This window comes from Rana temporaria, chromosome 3 (genome assembly GCF_905171775.1).
Source record: "Rana temporaria chromosome 3, aRanTem1.1, whole genome shotgun sequence".
In the NCBI taxonomy this organism is placed as follows: domain Eukaryota; kingdom Metazoa; phylum Chordata; class Amphibia; order Anura; family Ranidae; genus Rana; species Rana temporaria.
Window position 1 is genome coordinate 82,346,729 of NC_053491.1, and position 27,988 is coordinate 82,374,716.

The 27,988-nt window shown below is 43.2% G+C and overlaps 1 protein-coding gene across 1 annotated transcript in view; it reads right to left on the reverse strand.

Annotated features, from left to right (window-relative positions):
* Positions 1-27,988, reverse strand: part of OTUD7A (OTU deubiquitinase 7A) — a 220,696-nt gene that overhangs the window by 39,353 nt on the left and 153,355 nt on the right. The window contains exons 6-8 of the mRNA XM_040342822.1: positions 15,863-15,964; positions 10,581-10,708; positions 8,028-8,140 (exon numbers count right to left, since the gene is read on the reverse strand). Of these exons, the coding sequence (XP_040198756.1) occupies positions 8,028-8,140; positions 10,581-10,708; positions 15,863-15,964 (343 nt within the window). The remainder of the gene's footprint in view (positions 1-8,027; positions 8,141-10,580; positions 10,709-15,862; positions 15,965-27,988) is intronic.

Genomic DNA, 27,988 nt, shown 5'->3' on the forward strand with positions numbered 1-27,988 from the left:
GGCTGTGATTGTGCCTCGGCAGCCTCGCTACACACAGATGGTAAAAAGGAGCCGGCGGTCCGTGGGAAGGTGAATCTGGTTTATTTTTTTGTAGGAGGAAATGGGAAAACCTCCTAGCACCCCCTCTCTCTCTCTCAACCCCCCCTCTCACCCCTTCACTCTCCCCCACCTCTTTCACCCTACCTCTCTCGCCCCTCCTCTCACCCCTCTCTCTCACTTCCCCACCTCTTTCCCCTCGGTTTGAAGCCATGGATCGTGAATTGTCCCAGCTTCCTGTTTTTTAAACATACCAAGTATGTTTTTTACTGCTAGTGCTTAATAAAGCTTTTGGAAATGTTATCACATTATTGGAGCATTTTTCTTCTGTATGTGGGAGACTCGGAGAAATACAAATTAGGAGTAACCTGAGGCGTAGATCCGGATACTACTGCACAGTGGCAAATACTGTGAATGCGCAATATCCCTTTGAGGGGTGAGTATTCTGGTGAGTGCATTACCATTAGGGGGACTGTAAGGAAGCACTAGCACAGCGGACACCGGGTTGAAGAGCACTTGCCACTTTGGAATATTATATGTTTCATAACCACTGTATTTAGTAATAAGATTGAAGAGCACCTGTCACTTTGTAATATTACATGTTTTATAAGGACTGTATATATTAATGTTTTTTTAGAACAGGTGTGTCAAACTCAATTTCATTGTGGGCCGCATCAGCATTATGATTGTCCTCAAAAGGGCCGGTTGTATCTGTAAGATTAGATGTCCAGCACATCCCCTCCCCTTACATTAGATGTCAAGAGCCCCCCCACCATCAGAAGTTGAGTCCCCCACCCTTCTTTACATCACAGTGCACCCCCTTTCATTATGCTGCTGCTGGGAAGAAGGTGGATGCATTGTTTGAAAGAAGAAAGTAAGGGTCTGGAGGAGGACTAGAGGAGGGCTGGAGCTCTCCTGCCACTACAGGAGAGGTGCGAGGGCCGGATTTGGCCCGCGAGCCTTGTGTTTGACACCTGTGTTTTAGAAGAAAGTACACAATTGAAGAGCACTGGTCATTTTGGACTTTTAGATCAGCATTGGGCACATCAATTGATTTTTCAGCACTTTTTTATGATTGCACTGTTTACACAATAATTATGTTTAGCACCATTCACTTTTAATAACACACTCAAGATTGTTTAGATCTACAAGTCACTGGTTAGGATTGTAAATTTGGAGCACTCCAAAAAAAATTCTAGGATAAAAGAACAGCGACACACCTACTAATTTTATCCTTAAACCACTTAACAACCGCCTTATAGACGATATACGTATACAAGGCGGTTACTTAACTCTGGGAGGACGTCCATTGACGTCCTCCCAGAATCGCGCGCACGTGGGAATGTCCGTGACTGCCGGGTCCTCCGGATCCGGCACATCACGGATCGTGCTAAATCGCCGCTGATGGCGGCGGTTACCACGTGATCGCTCCGTCCAATGACAGAGCGATCACTTGTAAACAAACCGGCGTCATGTGTTGATGCCTATTCCTCCCTCCCCTCTCTGTACCGAACGGTACAGTGTGAGAGGAGAGGGGGGGAGAGAGCGGATGCAGCACGAGTGCTGTGGGCTGGACCCCACAATACCCTGCAACGTCGCCTATGGGGATTTTTAAGTAGCGAAGTTTGGCGCCATTCCACGAGCGTGTGCAATTTTGAAGGGTGACATGTTGGGTATCTATTTACTCGGCGTAACTTCATCTTTCACATTATGCAAAAGAATGAAGAAAAAATACAAAATTTGCTAAATTTTATAACAGAAACAAAGAAAAATTCATTTTTTTTACAGAATTTTCAGTCTTTTTTCTCTTATAGCGCAAAAAATAAAAAATCCAACGGTGATTAAATACCACCAAAAGAAAGCTCTATTTGTGTGAAAAAAAGGATGAAAATTTCATTTGGGTATAATGTTGTATGACTAAGTAATTGTCATTCAAATTGTGAGAGCACCGAAAGCTGAAAATTGGTCTGGTTATTAAGTGGGTTTACGTGCCTGGTGGTCAAGTGGTTAATCTCTACATCCCACATAGGTGAGTGTACAGTATCTGTAGGGTCAGCAGTTCCCATATATCAATTTATTTAGCCATTTTGCGCGGAACCACCCATAACCTTTTTTCCAAGATGCCCAGTCTGAATACTATGCTTTTGCACACTAACGGTAAACTCCTTCTGATGTGTACAAATTGTGACACTAATGGCTGCCACAGTTCAGACAATGTGTAATTGCTCTTTGCATTATGAAATAAAGGTCTCGGTCTGAGCGGCATGTGCTGCCGCAGCTGCAGAGGAAGTCTCTCTCTACAACCCCAAACAGAGAGCAAAGTCAACAAGCTTTATAAAGAAAAGCATCGTTATAGAATCTGCCCACAAGCAACAAAAGGGATTCTGAGAAATGTGGCTCCATAAGCAATCCCAGCACACTGGTCTTATTCATCATATACATCCAATAGTAAACGATTCATTTTTCCCATAAGGGTATGTCTGTTTTATCATAATGCAGAACAATATTCTCCAGAGACTGCTCCACTCTTTATTACAGTTAATCTGAGGCATTTAAAAATACATTTTGCCTGAGATTTAATGAATGCATATATAATAGCGGCTGCTAAGCTAATTCTTTCAAGCAAGTGAAAATTGATTCAGAAAAAAAAAAAAAAAACATACAATCAGGAGGCAGATACTGAAAAGCAGAGCTGAGGCCAAGCAGGGTGTTTGATGGTAATCACGCTCTGCTGATTGCGTCTGAGGAATTCATTCAGCTGCTTCTGTCACTGGTTTCTTCCTGGTTCTAAATAATTTCACAAATATTGTTTGTGCCGGATCTGATTCTGCATCACAAACAACCAGATCAAGACCGCCAATCACTCTCTGAGTCAGTGCTGCCAACTCATTCTTCTCAAGTCAGGAATGGAAATCAGCCCTCTCAATGCCCAAGTATGGGTATGTTTTACTGATAATCAGGTAGGTAAGGCCAAATTTGAATTTCTACCAAAGAAATGTATTTCTTCTTCAAAAAACATAGCTGATATATACCATATTTATCGGCGTATACCGCGCACTTTTTTGCCCTGAAAATCAGGGCAAAATCGTGGGTGCACGGTATACGCCGATACCCGCTTTCCCGCGCCAAGTTTGAATACTGCGCCGTCATATACCGAGCGCAGTACACTTGTGTATTGTCGGGCAGTCTCGGCTCCTCCCGCGCTGACGTCCTGGACGTACAGGACATCAGCGCGAGAGTAGCCGAGCATTGCCGACAATACACGAGTGTACTGCGCTCTGTATATGTCGGCGCAGTATTCAAACTCGGCGCGGGAAACGAGCAGGGAGGACGCAAGGACGCCGCAGAAGGACGCCGGACCCAACGAAGAGGACATCCGAAGCCGCAGACGGACGCCAAACCGACGAGGCCGCCGATGGACGCTGCGCAAGACACCAAAACTGTTATTACAAAAAAACATTTTTCCACAGGAATTCGGGGCAACTTTAGGTGTGCGCGCTATACGCGGGAGCGCACTATACCCCAATAAATACGGTAACTCATTTGATTAATTGCTCAGTCAGATGCTACTGGCAGGTAACGCTTTAGCAATCAGTTTCCCTGCATAGATTTCCACAGGAAAGTCCTATTTTGAGTCCATTCAAGGTTCTTATTACGTTTCACTAAACTTACATCATAATACATGCTGTATTACATGCAGTTCATATTCAGTCACTATGAGATTTGGTTTCTGCAAAAAAACTGGTTGACCCTGCTTCTCTCTATCTCCCCCTTCTGTCCAAGTCCCCAATTCAGCTAGGGATTTTGCACAGCAGTGTTGGCAGCTCTGCACATGCTCAGTTTTCAGGGAGTTTCTATGCTGAGCATTTCCTCCCTATCACATCTGAGCAGCCCATGTGACTACAGAATCACACATGTGAGCGTATACACAGTGGTAAATGACAGCCCTCTCCCTACCTCCTCCTCTATGCCCCCTTACCAGCTAAACAAAATTGGAGCGGGATATTACATGTAGATTAACCACTTTAGGACAGGCCGCCGTTGTTTGATGGTGGCACGATGACTCTCCTGCAAGAATCGCCATAGGTGTACGGCGGTTTGCGCATGCTCAGTTGTGGGCGGGCAAGCGCTGGCGCCCGCTCGCTCCTGTTGCACACGTGCCCATGGGTCAGGAGGACTTGATGTCCTCCGGCAGCCCACAATTGCCTTGTACACAGGCAGAACAAGGCTTTTCCTCGTTCTGACAGTTGACATTGGGAACAGTAATCTCTGTCATGTCCCAGTAAGCCCATCCCCCCAACAGTTAGAAACACTCATAGGGAACACAGTTAACCCCTTGATCGCCCCCTAGTTTTAACCCCTTCCCTGCCAGTGACATTTATACAGTAATCAGTGCATTTTTATAGCACTGTTCGCTGTATAAATATGTCAATGGTGCCAAAAAAGTGTCAAACGTGTCCGTTCTGTCCGTCACAATGTCGCAGTCCCGCTAAAAATCACTGATCACCGCCAAAAAAAAATTATATAAATAAAAATTTCATAAATCTATTCCCTATTTTGTAGACGCTATGATTTTTGCGCAACCCAATGAATTTTTACCAAAAATATGTAGAAGAATACATATTGGCCTAAACTAATGAAGAAATTTGTTTTGAAAAAAAAAATGTGGGCTATTTACTAAATATATTTTTTTCATTTTTTGTTTAGTTTATAGCGCAAAAAATAAAAACTGCAGAGATGATCAAATACCACCAAAATAAAGCTCTATTTGTGGGTAAAAAAGGACATCAATTTTGTTTGGGTACAAGGTTGCACGACTGCGCAATTGTCAGTTAAAGCGAAGCAGTGCCAAATCGCAAAAGCTGCTCTGGTCATTAAGGGATATAACCTTTCGGGGCTGAAGTGGTTAATGGAGGCTTCACCTCGCTCTTATGCCAAGACACAGGCTGGAGGGGCGTGACATGGCAGAAATCCACCCACACCATGTTATTGCCAAAAAATAATAAAGATTTGATTTCAAATATATATTTGTTTTTTTGAACATGTGACCGTGACCAGCAGCAGAGGACTAGAAGCTTCTCCTGCCACAGTTTTCCTGCAGACAGGCTGGGAAAGATCTGGGTCATGTGACAGCTGTATATCAATTAGGAAAAAGTAAAATAAAATAAAAAATAAAAAAAATTCTCCTCAGGGCGCTGGGCCCAAAGGGAGCCATACGTCCTTCTCCATACTGCAGGGAGGAGGGTTATGTCTGGAGGGACCGCCCCCTGGGTGGGGTTGTTCAACTGTTAATGTAACATGTATTTAATTATCTAACATGTTTCTGCCTAGTCCTCTCCTGTAAACAGGGAATATAACCCACTTGTCAAGATTTAAGGAGCTGTGTCCGTCCATGGACGATGAGAGAAATCAAACTTTAGTAACACTTAAATTTAGTTCTGCTTACAATGCATTTACCTAAATTGGTTATTTTGACCAAGACAAGTATCATTCTTCAGTCTATTCTTCAGCAAACCTTATGAAAAAATAGGTCTGAAATCAAACACACACACACACACACACACACCTAGAGAGGCTTATCTAGGCATCTACTATCTGTGGCACAGAGTGACATACAGAATTGCTCACAAAGCGGCATGTCTTCCCGTATGATTGTAATAAAAGCTAATTTTTATTCTAAGTAATTATGCTTGATTCACTGTGAAACATTGTTCATTTAGCTGATGAGCAGTTACTGCAGTGCTGTTCATTTTCAATTTGCAGTGCAGATTAATCTGTATGCAGTCAGGCTTCCCTCGACACTTGCGCAAATGCTATTGAAAAATATCTGCTCAATTCAATAGCTACTAAATGAGTTTTACTCCAACATTCCTTTTGTGCATTTAAAATACCACTACTATTAACTCTCCCACATCTCAGGGGTTGTAATTCTTGGAAAGCAAAATAAAGATTATGTAAGGAAGGCTGATAAAGAGAATCTGTCACCTATAAATGAGAGCACAAGCATAATTTGCAATTCTCTAATCAGACTAAAGCCGGCCATAGAACAAACGTTTTTCTTTTCTGCAACCACGGGTTGCAGGAAAGAAAAACACTTGATTCCCCCATCAACACAGTCAATAATTGCATTAAAAATCCGACAGGCTGGTTGTACAAACAGCCTGCCTATACATCTTAACCGGTTCAGCAGGGACTGATTCAAACCATCTCTGGCCGGCTTAAAAGACTAACATATTTATACAAATTACATCAGTATTCAGAATAATCTGAAAAATTATTATTACATTAAGTCTGGGCTTTGCCATGATAAATAATGCTCTCTACAGCAACCCTTTGCAACCTTCCACCCAAAGGCACAGACAGCAATAAAAATGTGTTCTAATCCCTTCTATCCAAAACTTAAAAAAAAGTTTTGCCTTTAGTTATACTTTAAGCCAGCCCCTGTTTCTTGCCACCTGAAAGCCTTCAGTTTTACAAGCAAGCAGTACAACAGCCAATAACACATAGGGCTGGGCCGCTTCATTGATGTTATTATTTTGCATTATCTGCACATTGCTCTTTTTGCTAAATTTTTGCACTTTTTTTTACTGGACTTGTTTTGTATTGCACACACATCTTGCACTTGATATTTGTGTTTTGGAGTTTTATATACTGTTTTGAGTGTGCGTCTCTTATATTTATATTCACACTCAATGCTGCCTGGCGTACAGAATAGGTCACCCAATTGGTTACAGGGGGAGTTTCCAAAGCTTTTGAGAAGTGAAGATCTTGCAGCATCCAGATGTTGCCCAACAGAGGTCAAGTCAGAAGACCAACAACAGAGGGGTGCCCTGACAACTCAGAAACTGTTTGTTCTGGGGAACCAGATTTAAGGGGCAAGCAAGAAGGAAGTCCATTAAGCAAGCAAGTTAGGAAAGTCCTCCCGGGAACGGGGATGGGACCATCCAGTCCAGTGACCATTCAGTCCATCCAGTCCAGTGACCATTCAGTCCATCCAGTCCAGTGAACAGCCTCTGGGACTTCTTGGTGCCTTGTCCACAATTCAAACTCTCTATCTCAATGGAGAGACTGAAAGTGACATAGACCGCACAAGAAGGGGTGGACCAACAGAAGACGGCAAGCAACTCCTGGTAATTAAGGGCCAGATTCACAGACGAAGTACGCCGGCGTATCTACTGATACGCCGGTGTATTTTCAAATTTCCTGCGTCGTATGGTTGTTTTGAATCCTCAAAACAAGATACGACGGCTTCTGGGTTAGATCCGACAGGTGTACGTCTTCGTACGCCTTCGGATCTAAGATGCAATACTTCGGCGTCCACTGGGTGGCATTTTCCGTGTCGGGTATGCAAATCAGCGATTTACGACGATCCACGAACGTACGCGCGGCCGTCGCATTTTCTAACGTCGTCTGTAGTCGGCTTTTTCCGGCGTACAGCTAAAGCTGGTATTTTTCGGCGTATACATAGACTTGCCATGTTAAGTATGGCCGTCGTTCCCGCCTCTAAATTTGATTTTTTTTTTTTTGCGCAAGTCGTCCGTGAATAGGGATGGACGTAACTCACGTCTAAGTTAAAAAAATGACGTCCTAGCGACGTCATTTAGCGCAATGCACGGCGGGAAATTTCGGGACGACGCATGCGCAGTTCATTCGGCGCGGGGACGCGCTTCATTTAAATGAAACCCGCCTGCTGGGTGGCGTTTCAAATCCGCCGCAAGAAATACACTGCGTCACCGTAACTTACGGCGCGAAATCGCTGAGGATTCGAAAATGGGCCAGGTAAGGTACGGCGGCGTAGTGTATCTCTGATACGCTGCGCCGTTCTACATGTATGTGGATCTGGCCCTAAGTCTGAGAAATACACTTTAGACACTCAAGATAGCATTAGAAGATTCAGGTTTTAGATTATACAGTGTTGTGATTTTTTTTTTTTACAAATTATAATTTGTTCTACACAACGTTATTTCAAATATGTATTAGTTAAAACTTACCCACCACCAGAGCCTCCATTCTTGCTGAAGTGTGTCCGAGGCTCACTAGATGCTAGTTTGAGAAGCTCGTTCCACTCTCTCTCCCATTCATCCTCTGTGTAAACCAGTCCAGACTGTACAAAAGGAAAAAATAGACATCATTTTCAATACATATACTTTTTTTTTTGTTCAGGCTAGACACTCTAGACAGAACTGTTGATTTTTTTTTTTCTGAATATAATAATTTCTTAGAAAACCAAGTCGTCAAAAGCCAGACAACATTTGTGCATTTAGCGTGGTACAGGGTCTAGAATGAAAGCATTGAATATTATGTGTGGCCTTTGGTGATATCAAGGGCCACACTTGAGGCCTACAACATAAAGCAGACCTCCAAGTTCCCTAATGAAGATTAGTGATTCTCATTAAGGACCAAAGCTAACCAGCCAATGCATTGATGATTTCCATAATGTATTCAAACTGATTAAAACACAATAAAACTAAATACAATGACTGACTGAGCCAAATTCAGGCAATCATGAGCAGCATTCTACTTTCAATTGATACCTAGCTTAAAAGGTTAGTTTGTGTTCAAGATCGATTGATTTTAAAGTGTCACTAAACCCTGCAACTAAAAAAAAGGTCCCAATCGAACAATCGAACATTATATAAAAAGACTCCCTTTTTTGAATCAGCAAACAGTGCTTACGTTTTCAGAATACTGGTTATCCTCTCACTGCGCTATCCCCGCTATTCCCACACTTTCTGATTTGTGTTATGAGCAGTGCAAGTGCACGTGTATTATATGAACGTGCACTGCTATACACAGACGTCATCGCCCAAGATTCATTGCCATGCTGAGCTGCTGCACCTTTTATATCATCTGGAAGCAATTTGTAACAAAGGGCAGGACATTGGGCCACACACTGCTGTGTGCCCCCCCTTCCTCCTGGGCAACTCCGTGTCCTGGGGCCATTCCTAGATCCCCGGTGCAGCTTTGTGCTCTGCTTCGCTTTCAGTCAGCGACTATTCTTCGCTTTTGGGGTACCGGTTATACGGGTTGGGTTCCAACACCCTCTGTGGGAAATCTTTCTGGGCATAAGTGTCTCCTCTGGATGTGCCTGACTCAGAGGTCCCGGACTGAATGATCCAAGACAGCAGCATTGTTTCCCCAATGTTTTTAATGTGGATGCATAAATGATTGATGGTCTAAGCCAGGGATCTCCAAACTACGGCCCTCCAGCTGTTGTAGAACTACTTGTCCCATGATGCATTGTAAAACTCGGAAATTTACAGACATGATGGGAATTGTAGTTCCTGAACAACTGGAGGGCCATAGTTTGGAGACCCCTGGTCTAAGCAATACTTGATGACATCATTTCTGTCTTGGGTTCAATCACATACCCCTGAAGAAAATAAATATCTGTTGGTTTAACTCGAAACGCGTTGGATCTTCTCTGTTGTTGTTGATTCATACAACAGAGTAGTGATTGTACCTTCATGTATTACATGCTTGTATTTATCATTTCCAATGCATCTTGTACCCTTTTTTTGTGGTGTGTACAGAGAATCCCAGCTGGTGACTAGAAGACACTGAGCGGTGTCTTATCTCACCAGTGACATTGTTCCCATCGTGGCTATAGGACGGTACTCCTCTTGCCTCGCTAAGCACGGTTACCATTCCATGTTGCCAGCACGCGGCACAGACACTTCCCCATCCTGGGCTGTTCTCACCCGGGCTCCTCTCCATTCGGGAAATGCCTCACAGCTTCTGCCCAGCCAATGAGATTGGAGGGGTGTGGACTGTGGAAGCCAAAGTAGAAGCCCAGTACTGGAGCGTGGCTGTGGGGCCCTAGGGCTGACAGGAGCTGGACTTTGTGGAGTATATGATAATATGACAGGGAGGCTGCTGGGGCCCCCTGGAGCTAGGGGCAGGGTTGCGATTGTGACCCATGCAACCCCTTATGCCACGCCCATGCCATGTGCTATAAATCTAAATTTTCGTAGTTTAAAAATGACTTTTATTTATATTGTATCCAAGCTCCCATTTTCCACACTAATATACCGCACTCTCTTGCTAAATATCTAAATTCTTTTTCTGCTTAGAATGACTTCTTGGAGAAGTGGAAAAGCAATGTATAACTTTGGTCATCATTCAAATCTCCTGTTAACTTTATGCTGGAGGGCAGCAGTTCATCTTATTTTACAGGAAATACCAAGAGAATGCGGTTTAATTTATATATGTTCGTTCATCCCTAACCCCATTCTTGATACCTGTGATATTGTTTGCATTTCTAATAAAAGCACATTAAACAATGGTGGTTTTGAGGGTTATCTCAGGGTAACCTTGGCAGTACTTCAAGAAGACTCTAGAGTGTTTGGTCATAAACCAATGGAAAAAGTGAAATGCAGACTATTCCACCAGAGCCTAATTAGGGTGTATTGTAAGATCGGGAGTTTGTTGCTCTGGACAGGTATCAGAATGTAACTCAGGTGACAGCAAAGCGATCGTAACAAGGTACTTGAAGATATCTTTACGTGCTCAGCAGCAGTAGTTAAACAGTCAGATACTAATACCTCCTTGTTCTGCTGTGTCTGCTGCCACCTCCATCTCCTCTTCAGTGCCTCCCTCTCTGCTCCACTTCTCATCATGGTATAAAGAGCTTTCCTTAGAACAAGGTCTCGGTCATGAAATCCCCACATCCCTAAGAGACAAGACACAAGCAGTGAAGCAGACAACGTGCTGATAACTACAAAGCCTGATCTATCGGGGAAACCAAGAAGGGCAAGGATCTAACTGTTCCCTCTTCGTTGAATGTATTACGTGTCAGTGTTACCTTGTAAACCAAAAAAAGAAATATGAATTGTGTTAAAATAACAGCGTATCAAGTATGAACAGTTTACAGAAATGAAGCTATCTTCCTCTGGTTATATAATAATACCAGAAAAACACAGTGAGAAATAACAAACCAAAGAAACCAATAAGAAATCAACTTTCAACAGTTTAAACCAGTGGTCTCCAAAATGCGGCCTGCGGGGCAGATGTGGCCCTTTGCTACCTTTTATCCAGGCCTTGTGGCACTATTTCTGCCACTGAAACCAACAATGAAACTCTATTTCTTTCACTGACGCCCACAGTTGGGCATCATTCCTCCTATTGACACCAATGATGGGGCGCTATTCCTCCCACTGACATTCATGGGGTACTATTCTTCCCACTGATATCAACAATGGGGCACCATTCCTCCCACAGATACCAGCAATGAGGCACTATTCCTCCTACTAAAACCAACAATGGGGCACTATTCCTCCCACGGATACCAGCAATGGGCACCACACCTCCAACGGAAACCAACGCTGGGGCACTATTCCTCCTAACAACCCTAACAGTTGGGCACCCCACTGATACCAACAAGGGGTACTATTCCACATCCTACTGACCACAAGAATTATAAAAAAAATTACTCCAACCACTAAGCCTGAGACCGTGTCTACTCCCACTGGCATGGGGCATTTTCTTCTCCCACTGGCCACAGTCTGGCACCCCTAAAGTCTGAAGGACAGTAAACTGACCCTTTGTTTAGAAAGTTTGGAGACCACTGGTTTAGACTAATAAATGAAAAATCCTGCATCTACAGCTCACTGTACATTTGTGTGATGGTCAAGGAGAAGAATGTTCCTTACATTTGTAATCAGTAGGAATAATCCCGCTATATTACACATAGCTAAAAAGATCATCAGTTTCAGTGGCAACCTATTTGAGTATCATTAATTGCTACTTACGCATTGAACCCCTAGCAACCTCTGGAATAAGCTGAGTTGAAAAAGCCTGATCTACACTAAATGTACATGCACTTTCACTGAGCAAAATGCAACCTTTTTATAAACACACCCCATTGTGATAAGATTATTTACATCAAGTTGCTCTATATTAAATGTATATCTAAAAACACACTGATCAAACTATATATTGTCTTTAATCTGCAAAAATCCATGCCTTGGATGTGATAATATACAGGGCGGGCCATTTATATGGATACACCTTAATAAAATTGGAATAGTAGGTGATATTAACTTCCTGTTTGTGGCACATTAGTATATGTGAGGGGGGAAACTTTTCAAGATGGGTGGTGACCATGGCGGCCATTTTGAATCCAACTTTTGTTTTTTCAATAGGAAGAGGGTCATGTGACACATCAAACTTATTGGGAATTTCAGAAGAAAAACAATGTTGTGCTTGGTTTTAACGTGACTTTATTTTTTCATGAGTTATTTACAAGTTTCTGACCACTTATAAAATGTGTTCAATGTGCTCTCCAGTCACATGCGGCAAGTGCTACGCTGTGGGCTCTTGCTGAATGAAGCTAGGACAGCCACGGATGTTTCTTCATTAGACCCCTTTCACACTGGATACGCCTATAGAGGAGCATTAAAATTGCGGTAAAATAGCAGTGTTTTACCAAGATTTTAACGCTCCGCTATAGGTGTATTCAGTGTGAAAGGGGTCTAATGAAGAATCATCAGTGGCTGTCCTAGCTTCATTCAGCAAGAGCCCACAGCGTAGCACTCGCCGCATGTCACTGGAGAGCACATTGAACACATTTTATAAGTGGTCAGAAACTTGTAAATAACTCATGAAAGAATAAAGTTACGTTAAAACTAAGCACACCATTGTTTTTCTTGTGAAATTCCCAATAAGTTTGATGTGTCATATGACCCTCTTCCTATTGAAAAAACAAAAGTTGGATTCAAAATAGCTGACTTCAAAATGGCCGCCATGGTCACCACCCATCTTGAAAATTTTCCCCCCTCACATATACTAATGTGCCACAAACAGGAAGTTAATATCACCAACCATTCCCATTTTATTAAGGTGTATCCATATAAATGGCCCGCCCTGTATATTTTAAGCATCACACAAATCTAATTATAGACACACTAACACTATATTGCCAAAAGTACTGGGGCGTCTGCCTTTACACCCACATAAACTTTATTGGTACCCCAGTCTTAGTCTGTAGGGTTCAATATTGAATTGGACCCACCCTTTGCAGCTATAACAGCTTCAACTCTTCTGGAAAGGCTGTCCACAAGGTTTAGAAGTGTGTCTATGGGAAAGTTTGACCATTCTTCCAGAAGTGCATTTCTGATGTGGACAAGAAGGCCTGGCTTGCAATCTCCACTCTAATTCATCCCAAAGGTGTCTAATTGGGTTGAGCTCAGGACTCAGTGCAGGCCAGTCAAGTTCCTCCAACCCAAAATCGCTCATCCATGTCTTTATGGACCTTGATTTGTGCACTGGTGTGCAGCCAAGTTGGAACAGGAAGGGGCCATCCCCAAACTTTTCCCACAAAGTTGGGAGCATGATATTGTCCAAAATGTCTTGGTATGCTGACGTCTTAGGCCTTGTACTCACGAGCAGACATGTCTAATGAAACCGGTCCGCGGACCGTTTTCATCGGACATGTCTGCCCGGGGACTTCTGTTCGATGGCTGTACACACCATCGAACAGAGGTCCGCGCGTAAACAATACGCGGGGCGTGTCCGCGGTGTCGCCGCGACAATGACGCGGCGACGTGGGCGGCCTGCCTTTAAAATGCTTCCACGCATGCGTCGAAGTCATTCGACGCATGCGAGGGATGGCGGGCGGCCGGACATGTACGGTAGGTCTGTACAGACGACCATACATGTCCGGGCGGACAGGTTTCCAGCGGACTATTTTAAAGCAAGTCCAGGAAACAGTTGTCCGCTGGAAACCTGTCCGATCCGCCCGAAAATGGTCCGCTCGGGACTACACACGGCCAAACATGTCTGCTGAAACTGGTCCGCGGACCAGTTTCAGCAGACATGTTTGGTCGTGAGTACGGGGCCTTAGGGGTTCCCTTCACTGAAACTAAGGGGCCAAGCCCAACCCCTGGAAAACAACCCCACACCATAATACCCCATAGACCAAATGATTTGGACCAGTGCACAAAGCAAGGTCCATAAAGACATGGATGAGTGAGTTTGGGGTGGAGGAACTTAACTGGCCTGCACAGAGACCTGACCCCAACCTGATAGAACCTTCTTGTCCACACCAGTGCCTGACCTCACAAATGCGCTTCTGGAAGAATGGTCAAACATTCCCATAGACACACTCCTAAACCTTGTGGACAGCCTTCCTAGATGAGTTGAAGCTGTTATAGCTGCACAGGGTGGGCCAATTCAATATTGAACCGTATGGACTAAGACTGGGATGCCATTAAAGTTCATGTGTGTGGGTAAAGGCAGGTGTCCCAATACATTTGGTAATATAGTGTATATGTTTAACTTATAGATTTGGCTAGTAAAGTAAATAGTAACAGGTGAGTAACAGGTGCCTGCAGCTCCATGATAATAACATTTACAATGTCTCCACAGCACATATAATGGGTTTAGACAAGTAATGTAGCAGATCAGAATAGGATATTAGCAGGGTAGCAGGTTATTATAGGATGTTAGCAGGAAAACAGATCAGGGCATTTTAGCAGGGAAGCCAGTCAGAATGGGATGCTGGCAGGTCAGGATGAGATGACAACAAGGTAACAACAGGTCAGGACGAGATGACAACAAGGTAACAACAGGTCAGGATGGGATGTTAGCAGAGAAGTAGGTCAAGATTGGATGCTAGCTAGAAAGCAGATCAACTGTGATGTCAACAGAGAAGAAGACTAGAATGGGATGTTAGCAGGGCAGGATGGGATGTTAGTAGGATAACAGGTCAGGAAGAGATGACAGCAGAGTAACAGGTTAGGATGGAATGTTAGCAGTGTAGCAGGTCAGGCTGTTAGCAGGGAAGCAGATCAAATGCTATGTTAGCAAGGCAAACAGATTAGAATGGGTTGTTAGTAAAGTAGAAGGTTAGTATGCAATGTTTGCAGAGTTATAGGTCAGGAAGGGATGTTAGTAGGGTAGCAGATTACTCATGCTTTCCACACTCATTCTATTTTCAGGCAATTTCATCAGGGTTAGGGGCTTTGCTATAGATGGTAGTAAGGTGACCATGTCAGCTGTTGGTAGAGTAAGGCCTCGTACACACGACCGAGTTTCTCGGCAAAAACCAGCAAGAAACTTGCTGGGAGATATTTTTTTGCAGAGGAAACCGGTCGTGTGTACATTTTCGTCGAGGAAACTGTCGAGAAACTCGACGAGCCAAAAAGAGAGCACGTTCTCTATTTCCTTGACGGGAATGGAGAAAATTAGCTTGTCGAGTTTCTTGACGGCTTCACAAGAAACTCAACGAGCAAAACGATGTGTTTCGCCTGTCGAGTTTCTCGGTCGTGTTTACGAGGCCTTATAGGAGTTAAAGGGGTTGTAAAGGTTTGTTTTCAAAATAGGCTCCTTTAAGCTAGTGCATTGTTGTTTCACTTACCCTTTCCTTCGATTTCCCTTCTAAATGTATTTTTTCTTTGTCTGAATTTCTCACTCCTTGTTCCTCCTCAGTAAGCTTTCCACCATCATCCGAGACGTTCTGGCTGGGGGTTAGTCAGCATGCTCACCCCCTCCCTTGGGACTACATCCCTGCGGGGAGACGCTGTGGTTCATTAGTGCATTGATGGTTCAAAAGGTAAGTGAACCAACAATGCACTAGCTTAGAAAATAAAAAACAAACCTTTACAACCCCTTTAAGGATGTTAAAATCACTGTTTAATAAATAATATAGTATTCACAAATAAATTGTGTTCATTATTGGACTGAATTCTAGGACAAATGTAAAGCGCTTTGTAAACGTAAAGCGCTCTTTGTAAAGCGCTTTAAGAAACTGCCTATAACGGCGCTATATTAAAAAAAATCCTTTTTAGTTTTATTATTATTATTATTATTACTACTCATCTCCTACCTAAAGAAGCAGCATGAAGTAGACAGTTTCCATCTCCGGTTGTTGCTAAAGGCAGAAGACGTTTGCAGCTTGAGCATGTTGTTGACCACCAGTTCAGCCTCCCTGGGATAAAAGGAGAGAATGTTACCAGAAGGAACGGCTTGGCAATGCCCCGGTTTCTGCGGGATCAGACTTTCCACTGATGTCTAATCATTTGATCAGAGAACTTCTACAGAGAACTGTCACTTGTGAATTGAAAATACTTCTTGTCTTCTTTATACTGTAAAAAGTGGTCAATATAAAAAAAATGGCAGTTGGACTGTTTTGGGTATTTATCTGAAGGTAAAGGTAGATAAGGTAAATCCCAACGTCTGCCAAAAAATAAGAACAATCATTTTTTAGTTCTGGACAGGATGCTTTAATTTCTTATATAAGGGTTAGTAATTGGTGCAAAGAAGTAACAAGTACATTTTAGATGGTGAGTCTATGAAAACTCGCTGCTCAGGCACTACCCAGCATTGAAAAGGACTGAAGGTCGGACAATGTAAACAAAGCTGTAGCTGTCTTCCAGAGGTAAGTCGTTGGGTTTTACAAGAAAGAATAGGTCATAGAGGGTAAGGGTACTTTTACTTAAAGCACCCCTATTCTTTAAAAAGAAACAAGCAACTACAGGCTTATGTACAAATCCAAAGATTTAGGGCCCTTTCACACTGGTGCGTTTTTCCCGTGTTTTTGCCGCATTTTCGCGGTAAAAATAGCGCTATTAAAACGCCCATAAAACACTCCCCATGCCCCCTCCATTGAAATAAATTAAAAACCGCTGTAAAAACGGAGCGTTAAAATCGCGGTAAAACACCGCGATTTTACCGCGTTTTTACTGCGATTTTACCACGTTTTTAATTAATTTCAATGGAGAGGGGCATGGGGAGCGTTTTAATAGCGCTATTTTTACCGCGAAAACGCGGCAAAAACGCACCAGTGTGAAAGGGCCCTAAGAATTTAACCACTTCAATACTGGACATAATTACCCCCTTCCAGGCCAATTTTCAGCTTTCAGAGCTGTTGCACTCAATTGTGCGGTCATGCAACACTGTACCCAAACTACATTTTAATAATTTTGTCCATACTAGAGCTTTCTTTTGGTGGTATTTTTTTTTTTTCGTTTCTGTTATCAAATTTTGCAAATAAATAATTGTTCTTCATAAATTTAGGCCGTTTTTTTTTTTTTTTTTACATTACTTTGATGAAAATAACCAAAATCAGGGTATATTATTGAATCTGTAGAAAACTACAGATTCTAACCGAGTTCACAAACTATGATATATATGTGAAAATTGATCACTCCTGATGTACTGACAGTTTATTTCATTTCTTGAGGCCCAAAAATGTCAGGACAGTACAAGTACCCCCAATGACTCCTTTTTGCAAAGTAGACTGTCCAAGGTATTTAGTAAGAGGTCCTCTTTAGTAAGTGGTGAGTTTTTAGAAGTTGTAATTTTTTTGTCATAATTTTGGGGAAAATTAAGAAATAAAAAAAATATATGTTTCACAGTTATTTTTTTTACATACTGTCACCAGTGCAGTACAGCATCACCATCAATCTGGTGTGGCAGTGATCAGGGACACTGACTGATGACAGTACATCATTTTTTTTTTTTTTAGTTCTTATTACATTTTTTTGTTTTACGATTTTTTTAACACACTGTAACCAGAGCAATTTAATGTTACCATACTACTCTGGGGAAGTGATCGTGATTTTTTTTTTACGTTTTTATTTTTTATTTTTTTGCTTTTACGATTGCTTAAAGCAGTGAATTTCATTGCTATAAGCAAGCATTTTACTGAATGAAGCTTATTCATTCAGTTTGTTTTGCTGTGATTAGCTGTGATTTGCCAGAGCTAATCACATGGTACAGGTGGGCTGTGATTGCCCTGTCTGTACCATGTGATCACATTGACTAATCACAGCTAGCAACACAATTGTACACAATGGATGGCATAAAAGAAGCCATCCATTATTTACAACTGTCATGTGTTCTGCTGTGATTGATACTACATGCCTGATGAAAGGGTTCTGCGTGACTCCGAAACGTTGTACTACCTGCTATGTAATGTGATAATGCTTCAATAATAAAATCAGTTTGAACATACTTGTCGATCCATGGTGTGCTGGCAAATATCCTCATTCTGCTGTGATTGGTCACAAGCCGGTACACTGATCAGTCTAGTGGATACAGCTGGTGGCCCCTTCTGAGGTGGTGTCATATGACATCCACTCAGAAGGTGGAAAGTCCTGCCTGGCTGTCAATCAGCTGTAGGCTGGGTGGGAAGGTGTTAAAGGGTAAATCTACTTTCATGAGGAAAAAAATAATGTAGCATATACAAATGCTACACAAGACATTGTAATTAAAACTTATTAAAATTTCCTTCCCTTTTCAACCTGCAGTGCTGTAATTTTCTGTAAAATTCATAGCATAATGGCAGCCTGGAGGCGTTCTGTACACAGTTGGTGTACAGACGCTCCCTAAAACTGACATTTCCTGCTTGTGTGATTGGCTCACTGATTTTTCCAGATGCCTGCACGAAGACACAAGTCAAATTTTAGGTAAGATACACCCACAAGGTTAATTACTTCTAAAGGCATGCAGACACTGCAACGTTCCTCATTAGAACACTGCAAGTGGAGGTATCTATCTGATGAGGACGTGACGCGCGCGCACGTGTAGGTGGGAGGTGCCGGAGTACTCCATGGCGTGCGGTAGCGGGAGAGGAGAGTGGAGAGCCGACGGATCCAGCTGCGGACCGGTGGATGCCAGCACGAGAGGCTGACACCCCCGGCGACCAAGTCGGAGACTCACCCCCGCCCTGCATGGCTCAATGAAAAAAAAAAAAAAACCCTAAACAAACGGGACCCAGAGGGATACCACGTGACTGGAAGAGGCTATGCGATTGGTCAGCACTACGCCGGGAGCAGCTGGGGAACGGAGGAAGCGGTGCTACGATAGAGGATGATGCAGGAAGGAAAACGGAGCCCCAGCAGCACTGGCAGCGGCAGCAACAGGTCGTCAAGGAGGTCCTGAGGTTGGGTGAGACGCTCAGTAGAGCCGAGCAGGGTCGGGTGCCATCCCGCACCCCCCCCCCCTCCTCCCTGGGCCCCCCCCCAATCCCCCCGGTACTGTGTTTATTATGCTGGGACTCTCTACAGGTGCCACAGCCCAGGAGACAAAGGAAAATTGGATTAGATGGTGTTAGTACTATATGTGCAATGAGCTAATGCTGTACATATAGGAAAAAGGACTGAGTTATAATCTTGGTGCACTGAGATAACAGGACCATTACCATTATTATCAAAGTGCTGCCATCTATGATTACCAAAGCAAGAGGTTGAATGTGCATGGGTGATTTTTCCTTTTTAAATAAGCATTAAGCTGATAAGTGTTTCTAAAGAGTAAGAGACTTAAGTTGCCTGCAGTCTAGGAAAGAGACTTGTGACAGAGGTCCTATTAGATGCGGAGCAGATTTTGATACATGTTTCTTTTCTTTATTTTTTCTCTCCTTTTTTTTTTTTCCTTCTGTTACCGGTGTCTTTTTCCTTCCTGGTCCCCCTGCGTGTATCTCGGCAGTGGGGTAAGCATACCTAGCAGCCAGTAACTTGAGGGACAGTCAGACCAGGGAAGATATACTGGTCTGAGCCCTATTTTCTGCATACGTACAAAAAGCCTGTATATAAATCAATTTATGAAGGAGCAGGACCCCCCTTATATGTAAAAGGGCCGTATTGATTAGATAACGCGGACAGACAGGATAACTAGTCCGGTAATCTAACCATAGGTTGGAGGTAATAGCACATCAAGAAACGCTAAATAGAGCTTAACCACCAGGTGCCTATAGAAGATTCCAGCATCCTGCCAGATAACATTCAGAATTTTCTGCAGTGTAGGTAAAGAGTCGCAAAAACCTTCACCCTAACCATAGACATGTATATAAAATCTTACTAGAAGCTTGGGAAATCCAACCTGAAGAAAGGCCCCTATAGGTTAGGAGGGCAAGCCAGAGAAAATACCGCAGCTCAAATACTAAAATCATATGGAAGACAGCTCTGATACAAGAAGATAAAACAACAGTTGGTCTGTCCATTGTAATAATTAAGCTGGGTTGGGGACGGGGAGTGGACGGGAGTCAATAGGGGGACGGAGAGGAGGTGCCCCTACTCCGGGTCCTTTATTTATCTTCCTTATTCTCCGTCTGGTCCCCCCTTCTTCCTGTGTACTATACTGGGAACTCCTTCCCTGTGTGTCCTTCCCTCTCTGGTGCTCCTGGCCATATCCTTTGTTTTGCTGGCGCCCGTTCCCCCTTTGCGCCTCTTTTTTTTTTTTTTTTTTTTTCTTCCCCTTAAGGGGAGGGGAGAGAGTCGCAAGAGGGGAATAGATATCCCCATAAAGAAGAGCTAAGGCAAGGCTGAGGAAGAGAGAAAAAAGAAAAAAGAAAAGAATCAATAGTAGACTGGAAAAAATCCGCATTCAAACTGGGGAAGAGAATCAGACCCTCCAATAGAATGAATAGGTCAACGAGAGGTGTCACCTTAAAACCCACTAAGAATAACTCGGGGAATAGCTCTATACAGCAATACATGACCCAAGAGGGGAGCCTTAAAAGTCCGGGTCTCGCAAAAAAGACTGAAAAAAGAAAGAATGAATCAAAAAAGGGAGCGAATAGCGCGGAGAGCTCTAAAAGTGAAACTACAATAGAAAGCGAGCAAGATCACAATAACACGGAAGTGTTGGTCCCAGACTTACAGGACTCACAGCCTCCCACAAAGGCAGAAATGAATGCTATGCTATTAAGGATGGAAAATGTCATAAAGACAGAGATCAATAAGGTGAGAGTGGACCTCGGAGGTCTCAGAGAAAGGGTAGTAGAGACAGAGAGGAGATTAGAGGAACAGGATCAAGAAATAAACACCCTGAAAGGGCAGGTTAGGGCCCTGACCGAGAGCCAGAGAGTAGCGGCTTACAGGATAGAGGACCAGGAGAATCGCAACAGGCGACAGAACCTTAGAGTCAGAGCGATAGTGGAGGAAAAGGAGGAAGACCTTATGGAGATCATGAACACAATTTTTTGCCCTTTACTTGAGAGACCAGCAGAAATGAAGCCCCTCAAAATTGAAAGAGTGCATCGAGTGGGAAGTCCCCAGATGATAGATAGATACGGGCCAAGAGATGTTGTTGTCCGGTTCAAGAATTTTGTTGATAAAGCAGAAATCTGGAGAAGACTTAGGGGGAAACCCCCCCTGAGATATAGAGAGACTGACTTACAAATATTCTCTGACCTATCTAAGGAAACGCTGGCAAGGAGAAGACATTTGAAACCACTCTTAGAGCTGATGCGGGCACAAAATATAAAGTACCAATGGGGCTTCCCGGCATGCCTTATAGGCATTAAGGGAGGTAAAACGGCTCGACTAAGATTTCCAGAAGAACTGAATGATTTCTGCTCTAAAATGCAGCTAGAACCCCCCGACTTATCGGCTTGGGTGGATTAGTGGGGCTCTGAATTACCTGGATTTCCGGGATCATGGACCGGGGGGGGGAGGGAGAGGGGGGGGAGTCAAGGGAGTGCCCGAGCACCACCACAATTAGAGGAGTTGAGGGTGAAGGCGAGGAATTGCCCTTCCAAGGCTCATAGGCCAAGAATAGGCCAGGGGGGAGGAGGGAGGGAGGGGGGATGGGACGGGGGAGGAGGGAGGGAGGGGGGATGGGATGGAGGAGGGAGGGGGAGGGAATGGGGGGGGCGGGGGGGTAGGGGGAGGCAGGGAGACCATCTGACCGACTCCATAAAAAAATTATCCCAAACGCTTAAAAAAACAAAAAACAAAAAAAAAAAAAGTTATATGACAGATGTCAAGTTTCTCTCATATAACGTAAAAGGGCTAAATTCTCATATTAAGAGACATAAAATTCTCTGTGAATTAACACAGTATAAAACTGATATCGCCTACCTTCAAGAGACCCATATTACCTTGGAGTCCAATATAAAGCTCTATTCATCAGAATACCCGATATGGTATTACGGGGATACAATCTCATCGCGATCCCGCGGGGTCGCTATTGGATTCGCTCGTAGAATCCGGTTCACATTGGTGGATAGACAAACAGACCCGGAGGGGAGGTTCCTGTTCTTGAAAATAAAACTAGGAGGAGAGGTTTATACCCTGGCTAATGTGTACGCCCCCAATGTGAACTCGGTTAAATATATTAGAAAAATCATGAGAAAATTAAAAGAATTTGAAGAGGGCCATGTAGTCTTGATGGGAGATTTCAATTTCTGCATGAGCCCAAGCCTCGATAGTACGTCCTGTGTACAGGGGACAAATCGTGAGCAACTAAAGATATTGATAAAACAAATGACACAAAATCAATTGGTGGATGTATGGCGGATCCTCAATCCGAGGGCCCGCGATTACACGTTTTTTTCACCGGTGCATGGGACGTACTCGAGGATCGACTACGTCCTCATCGACCACAGACTTCTGGAGAGTGTGATAGAAGCAAGGTGTGAGATCATGACGTTATCTGACCACGCCCCTATAACCTTAAAAATAAAAACTTCTATACAAAAAGACATACCACCAGAATGGAGATTGGATGAGAGTCTGTTGGGGGATGAGGAGGTAGTGGAGAGGATACAGAAAGAATTGGAACGTTACTTTCAGGAGAACGATAAGGAGGGGATTTCAAGAGCATCCCTCTGGGATGCCCATAAAGCATATATAAGAGGAATTTTTATTGTAGAAGGGGCAAGGAAAAATAAAATAAGAACAAGTAAATTAAAAACATTAAGGGAGGAGATATATCGGCTGGAACAGGAACATAAATCACAGGGGCAAAAGAGGGAAATACTTCATAAGTTGCGTATAAGAAGGGATGAATATAGAGCTCTGGCGGAACAAGAAACTAAGAAATATACAGACCGGATAGAGAGAGAAAGATATATCTGGGGAAACAAACCTAGTAAAAACTTGGCCAGAATGGTAAGAAAAAAGAAAACTAGGAATTTTATAGAAAAAATCAGGAACAGAAATGGTGACTTAGTATACGCGACAAATAAAATAGCAGAAGTATTCCGGAGCTACTATGAAGAACTTTACGGTATCCAACAAAAGATCAGATGTCCACGCGAAAAAATAGATAAGAATAGGGAAATATTACAAATAGCTAATCTTCCAAAATTAGAAGAAGGGGAGGTAGAAGAGATGGAAGGTTTAATAACGAAACAGGAAATAAGTGAGGCCTTAAAAAACACTCCTAAGGGGAAAAGTCCCGGGCCAGATGGCTTTACATCTGCCTACCTACAAAAGTTCAGCACCATCTTAATCCCCAGACTTTGCCAATACTTTAATGGTCTTGGAATAGACTATGACATGAGTAGAGAGGCTTTAACAGCAACGATTACAGTGATTAAAAAAGAGGGAAAGGATAATACGACTTGCTCAGGTTATCGACCGATCTCACTCCTGAACACAGATACGAAACTATATGCAAAAATTTTAGCGGAACGAATGAAGGGAGTGATGACTGCCATTATCCACCCAGACCAGGTAGGTTTTATACCTGGGAGGGAGGGAAAAGACAATGGCGTGAGGGCGCTCCTCCTCCTTGAGCAGATTAAAGAAAGTGGGACCCCCGGTCTATTCCTGTCGGTTGATGCTGAGAAAGCTTTCGACAGGGTAGACTGGGGATTCCTGATACAAACTTTAGAATTTATAGGAATAGGCCCAGGGATGATAAGGAGGATCAAAACCCTATATCATCACCCGTGTGCAAGGATCAAAATTAACGGATCCATTTCCGCACCTTTTGAGATGAAAAATGGGACTAGGCAAGGATGCCCCCTATCTCCCCTCCTCTTTGTCCTATCATTGGAACCCCTCCTGGCAATGGTCCGACAAAACCCAGAAATCTATGGGGTAGAAGTAGGTGAAGACGAGCATAAACTGTCAGCCTTCGCAGACGATTTATTATTCTACATAAGCAGCCCAAGAGTCACTCTCCCGAAGTTAATAGATACCTTAAAACAATATGGCGAGGTCTCAAACTTTAAAATGAATACAACAAAAACTGAGATTTTGAATATTAATATCCACAAAGACGAAGAACTATATTTGCGGAAGAAATACAATTTCTCCTGGCAAAGAGAGATAAAGTATTTGGGTATAAAAATGGCAAATACTTTGAAAAAAATATATAGAATAAACTTTATCCCCCTTCTCGACGAAATTAAAAGAGAAATTAAAACTATATACAACAGACCAATATCGTGGTTCGGGAGGATAAATGTGGTAAAAATGGTACTTATCCCCAAAATTTTGTATAAATTCCAAATGGTCCCAATTTATTTGCCTCCGTCATATATTAAAATAATTAACTCCCTTCTAATGAAATACATATGGAACAATAAAAAACACAGAGTCTCTGCCCAAACTCTAAAACGAACCAAGAAAAAAGGCGGCCTGGCTGTACCTGACATTAGATTATACTATAACGCTTCGGTCCTCACACGGGTTATAGAATGGGCTAAAGAGTCACAGGATAAAAGGTGGATAAGTATTGAATGCACGTTAGCGAGGGCACAGTTAGGGAGATTAATCTGGAACCCCCCACATTGTAGAACCCTACACACGTCAACACACGCAATTACACATAACGCTTTAAGGATATGGGATCGATTACACAAACAATTAAAAACTAAATTCAACTCACCCCTTATAGATTTGAAAGAAAACGAATATTTTGCACCTGGGACTAAAGAGATAGGTGGTAAGTGGATTAAAAATAGAACACAGTTAAAAGACATAACACTAGAGGGCAAAATTATGACCCTTCACGAAATCAGGATTGAAATGGAGGCACTCAGCGAGTGGAGATACCTCCAGTTGGTGTCATTCGTTAAGTGCCTCCCACACCCATTGAGGTCACGAGAGGAGTACACTACACTGGAACAGATGTGTAGTACCGAAAGCTCAAAAGGAAATATCTCCAAAGTATATAAATATTTACAGAAAATAGACGAGTCGGATACGCTAAACTACATACAGAAATGGGAGAGAGACCTAGGAGTCCCAAGGGGGAAGACGACCATAGGGAGAATCCTTAATTTGACTCATACTTCGGCGGTTGATGTAAAAACCGCCGAGATGAACTTCAAGTGTCTGACAGGATGGTACAATACCCCAGATAAAATGGCCAAATTCGGAGTAGGGGAGTCAGAGGAATGTTGGAGAGGATGTGAGGCAAGAGGAACGATGGCCCACCTGTGGTGGGACTGCGTAAAAATCAAAACGTTCTGGGGAAAAGTTTTGGCTTTGATAAAAGAGATAACTAAAAAAGAATTGGAAAATAACCCTTGGATAGTCCTCTTTCATGGGGGAGATACGCCAGTGAACGAATATAGGGGATCACTAATTCCGCATTTGTTGAACTCTGCGAAACGATTGATACCCCAAAAATGGAGAAACCCGGCAAGCCCGCAAATATGGGAGTGGATCGACTCCGTAGAGGGTACTTATAGGAGGGAGAAAGTAAAATACAGTGGCGAAAAGAACAAGGCAGGAAATAAGGATATCTGGGAAACATGGATTGTTTTCAAAAAGTCTCGGAAATACGCAGAAAATATGAGAGAGGAATAAGAATGCAGCATTACAGGAAATAAAAATACTAGGTGGAGTCGGAAGATGGTCCGGGAGGGGTGGGAAGGGTAGTGGGGGGGGGGGGGGGGGGGGGGGAGGGACTAGGATGGGGTGTTGCGCCACGTTATCACGTAATGATAGCATGTTGGACCTCGTATATATGAGGAACGCTCTAGCCCGTTTAAATTGTTAAAGGGCTGAAAGAAGCTATGTTTAAAAAAAAAAAAAAAAAAATTTAAACAATATGCAAATAGCAGAATAACAAATATAGAACCAAGCAAAAAAAAAAAAAAAAAAATAAGAAAATAAACTACCACAAATGATGCTATACCTGAAATAGAGACGGAATTATGAATAAAATCATGAGCAGGTCTCTTGCTGTGGTTATGTCTGACGTGGAAAAAAAAAAAAAAAGAAAAAAAAAAAAAAAAAAAGAACACTGCAAGTGCATCAGTTGATTACTAATGAAAAAGTCGCTCCCATTCAGATTCACGTTGCCACTGACATAACCAAGCACAGAGCTATTCCTTTAGAACAGAAACAGGTAGGAATCTGGAACAACATTTGTTACAATCCTTGCAATGTGCATTGATCTACCAAAAGGGATTTTTTTATTTCTTAACAAAAGAGTTATTCTGGAAGGCTAATATGGGTAATAAGTCTTTTCTATATGAGCCTCTTTTGTATCCTGTACATGATTTGTAGTACAAGCTTTTGTTTTGTGTTAGGTTGTAATTAAAAAAAAAAAAAAAAAAATGTTTAACTGTTAAAAAAGAGTGTACTTTGTCTAACGCGGCGTTTTGTCCCGCGAATTGCGGCGACAAATAGTGGCATTTTGTACCGCGATTCGCGGCGACAAAACGCCGCGATTGTGAATGCAGCCTCACCCCCTCTATGGAGATGGTTCACATCTCCTATGCCGAACGCCGAAAGACGCCTGAAAAAAAGGTCCGGGACTTTTTTTCAGGCGACAGGCGGCAGGCGTTCGGCGTGGAGATGTGAACCATCTCCATAGAGGGCAATGTTACATCATCCCTCTGGCGTGTCGGGGCGGCAGCGGGCGTGAATGGGCTCTAAACTTCACACTTCCGTTGAGGTGTCAGTGGTCATCTACAGCCTGACACCCTGGACTTTAAAAGAGACTCTCTGGGGAATTCATGAAGAGTATCTATGTAGTATCTATTTGTTACAGGGGTCAAGTCCTGGGGAAAAAAGTGTGGGAACTCCCACCCAAGATTCACTCCCCCACCAAAAAAAAGAGATGATACGCTCATATGCATAATTACTAAACCGCATGTTTTTTTAAGCAAGTTCTTTCTAAATCCCACGATAACTCGCGGCAGACCTCAGGAATGTCTCCTGGGAACAATGACAAAAGCTCCCAGGAGACATTGCGGCATCAAGGAAGTGACGGAATACCCGCACACTACCCGATGAATCCATATACAGGAAGCAGCCAGTAACATAAAGGATTACTAAGGTTCGCCTGCCCCTGACAGTGACTCGAGCTGGGCATCACCGCTTAGTAAAGGATTGGCTCGGGCGGCTCGGCTGCTCTAGTCCTGCAAAGGGAACTGCGTTCCTGCTGTGAAAAAAGTGCAGGAACTCCGTTCCCGCGCGTTCCCGCAGGACTAGAGCCCTGGAAACAGGTGCATGAATTCGGAGAAAGCACCAACATTTGTCATACGGAGGCACGACGAGGCTGGAGTGTCCATACAAACAGTTAATCCTCAGTGTAGCTGAGATCCTACTGACCACTGCACCTATCACACAATCAGCAGCAGTCTTGAAGACCCGAATAAGCCTCCGTTCACATCAGTGAGACTTGACAGGTCAAATTGCATGTAAAATTGGAGCCTATTCCTGGCAATAGGAGTGTCTCAATCAACTTTATGGCGCCACTCCGATTTCCAAAAGTAGTTCCTGCACTACTTTTGGCGACTTCGGGGGCGGTTTCAGTAGACACAGATGTCTTTCGAATCGCCCCTGAAGTCAGACTAAAATGTGGCTTTGAGGGTTCTTCTATCAGGCAAACTGCCAATACCTCTGGGTGAAAAGAAAAAAGGTGCCTCTAAGCACACTTAAAAAAGGGCGGATGGGTAGAGGCACATCATATTAGTACTACTGCAGGTGGTCCAGCGTTCTGGTAGTCCTAAGGAGTCTCAGGGATATCCAGAGGTGTAATTCTATGGTAGCATATTTTGAAGTGGCCGGCAGATGGAAGCCATGACTCTCCTGAATACTGGGAAGACAGCTAGGCTGTCTGAGACAGCATGGAAGCTGAATACAGGAAGTGATGTCAGCGGGAAGGGACCAACAACCAGTGTGGACAGCAAACCGGAAGTGATGTCATCAACATGCAATGCGTTACGGAACAGCTAATTGGTTCCTTCTTCAAGCAATGACTTATTTTTAACCCTTTTGGGAAATATAAAGTTTTACTTCTGCACTTAGAGCCATCT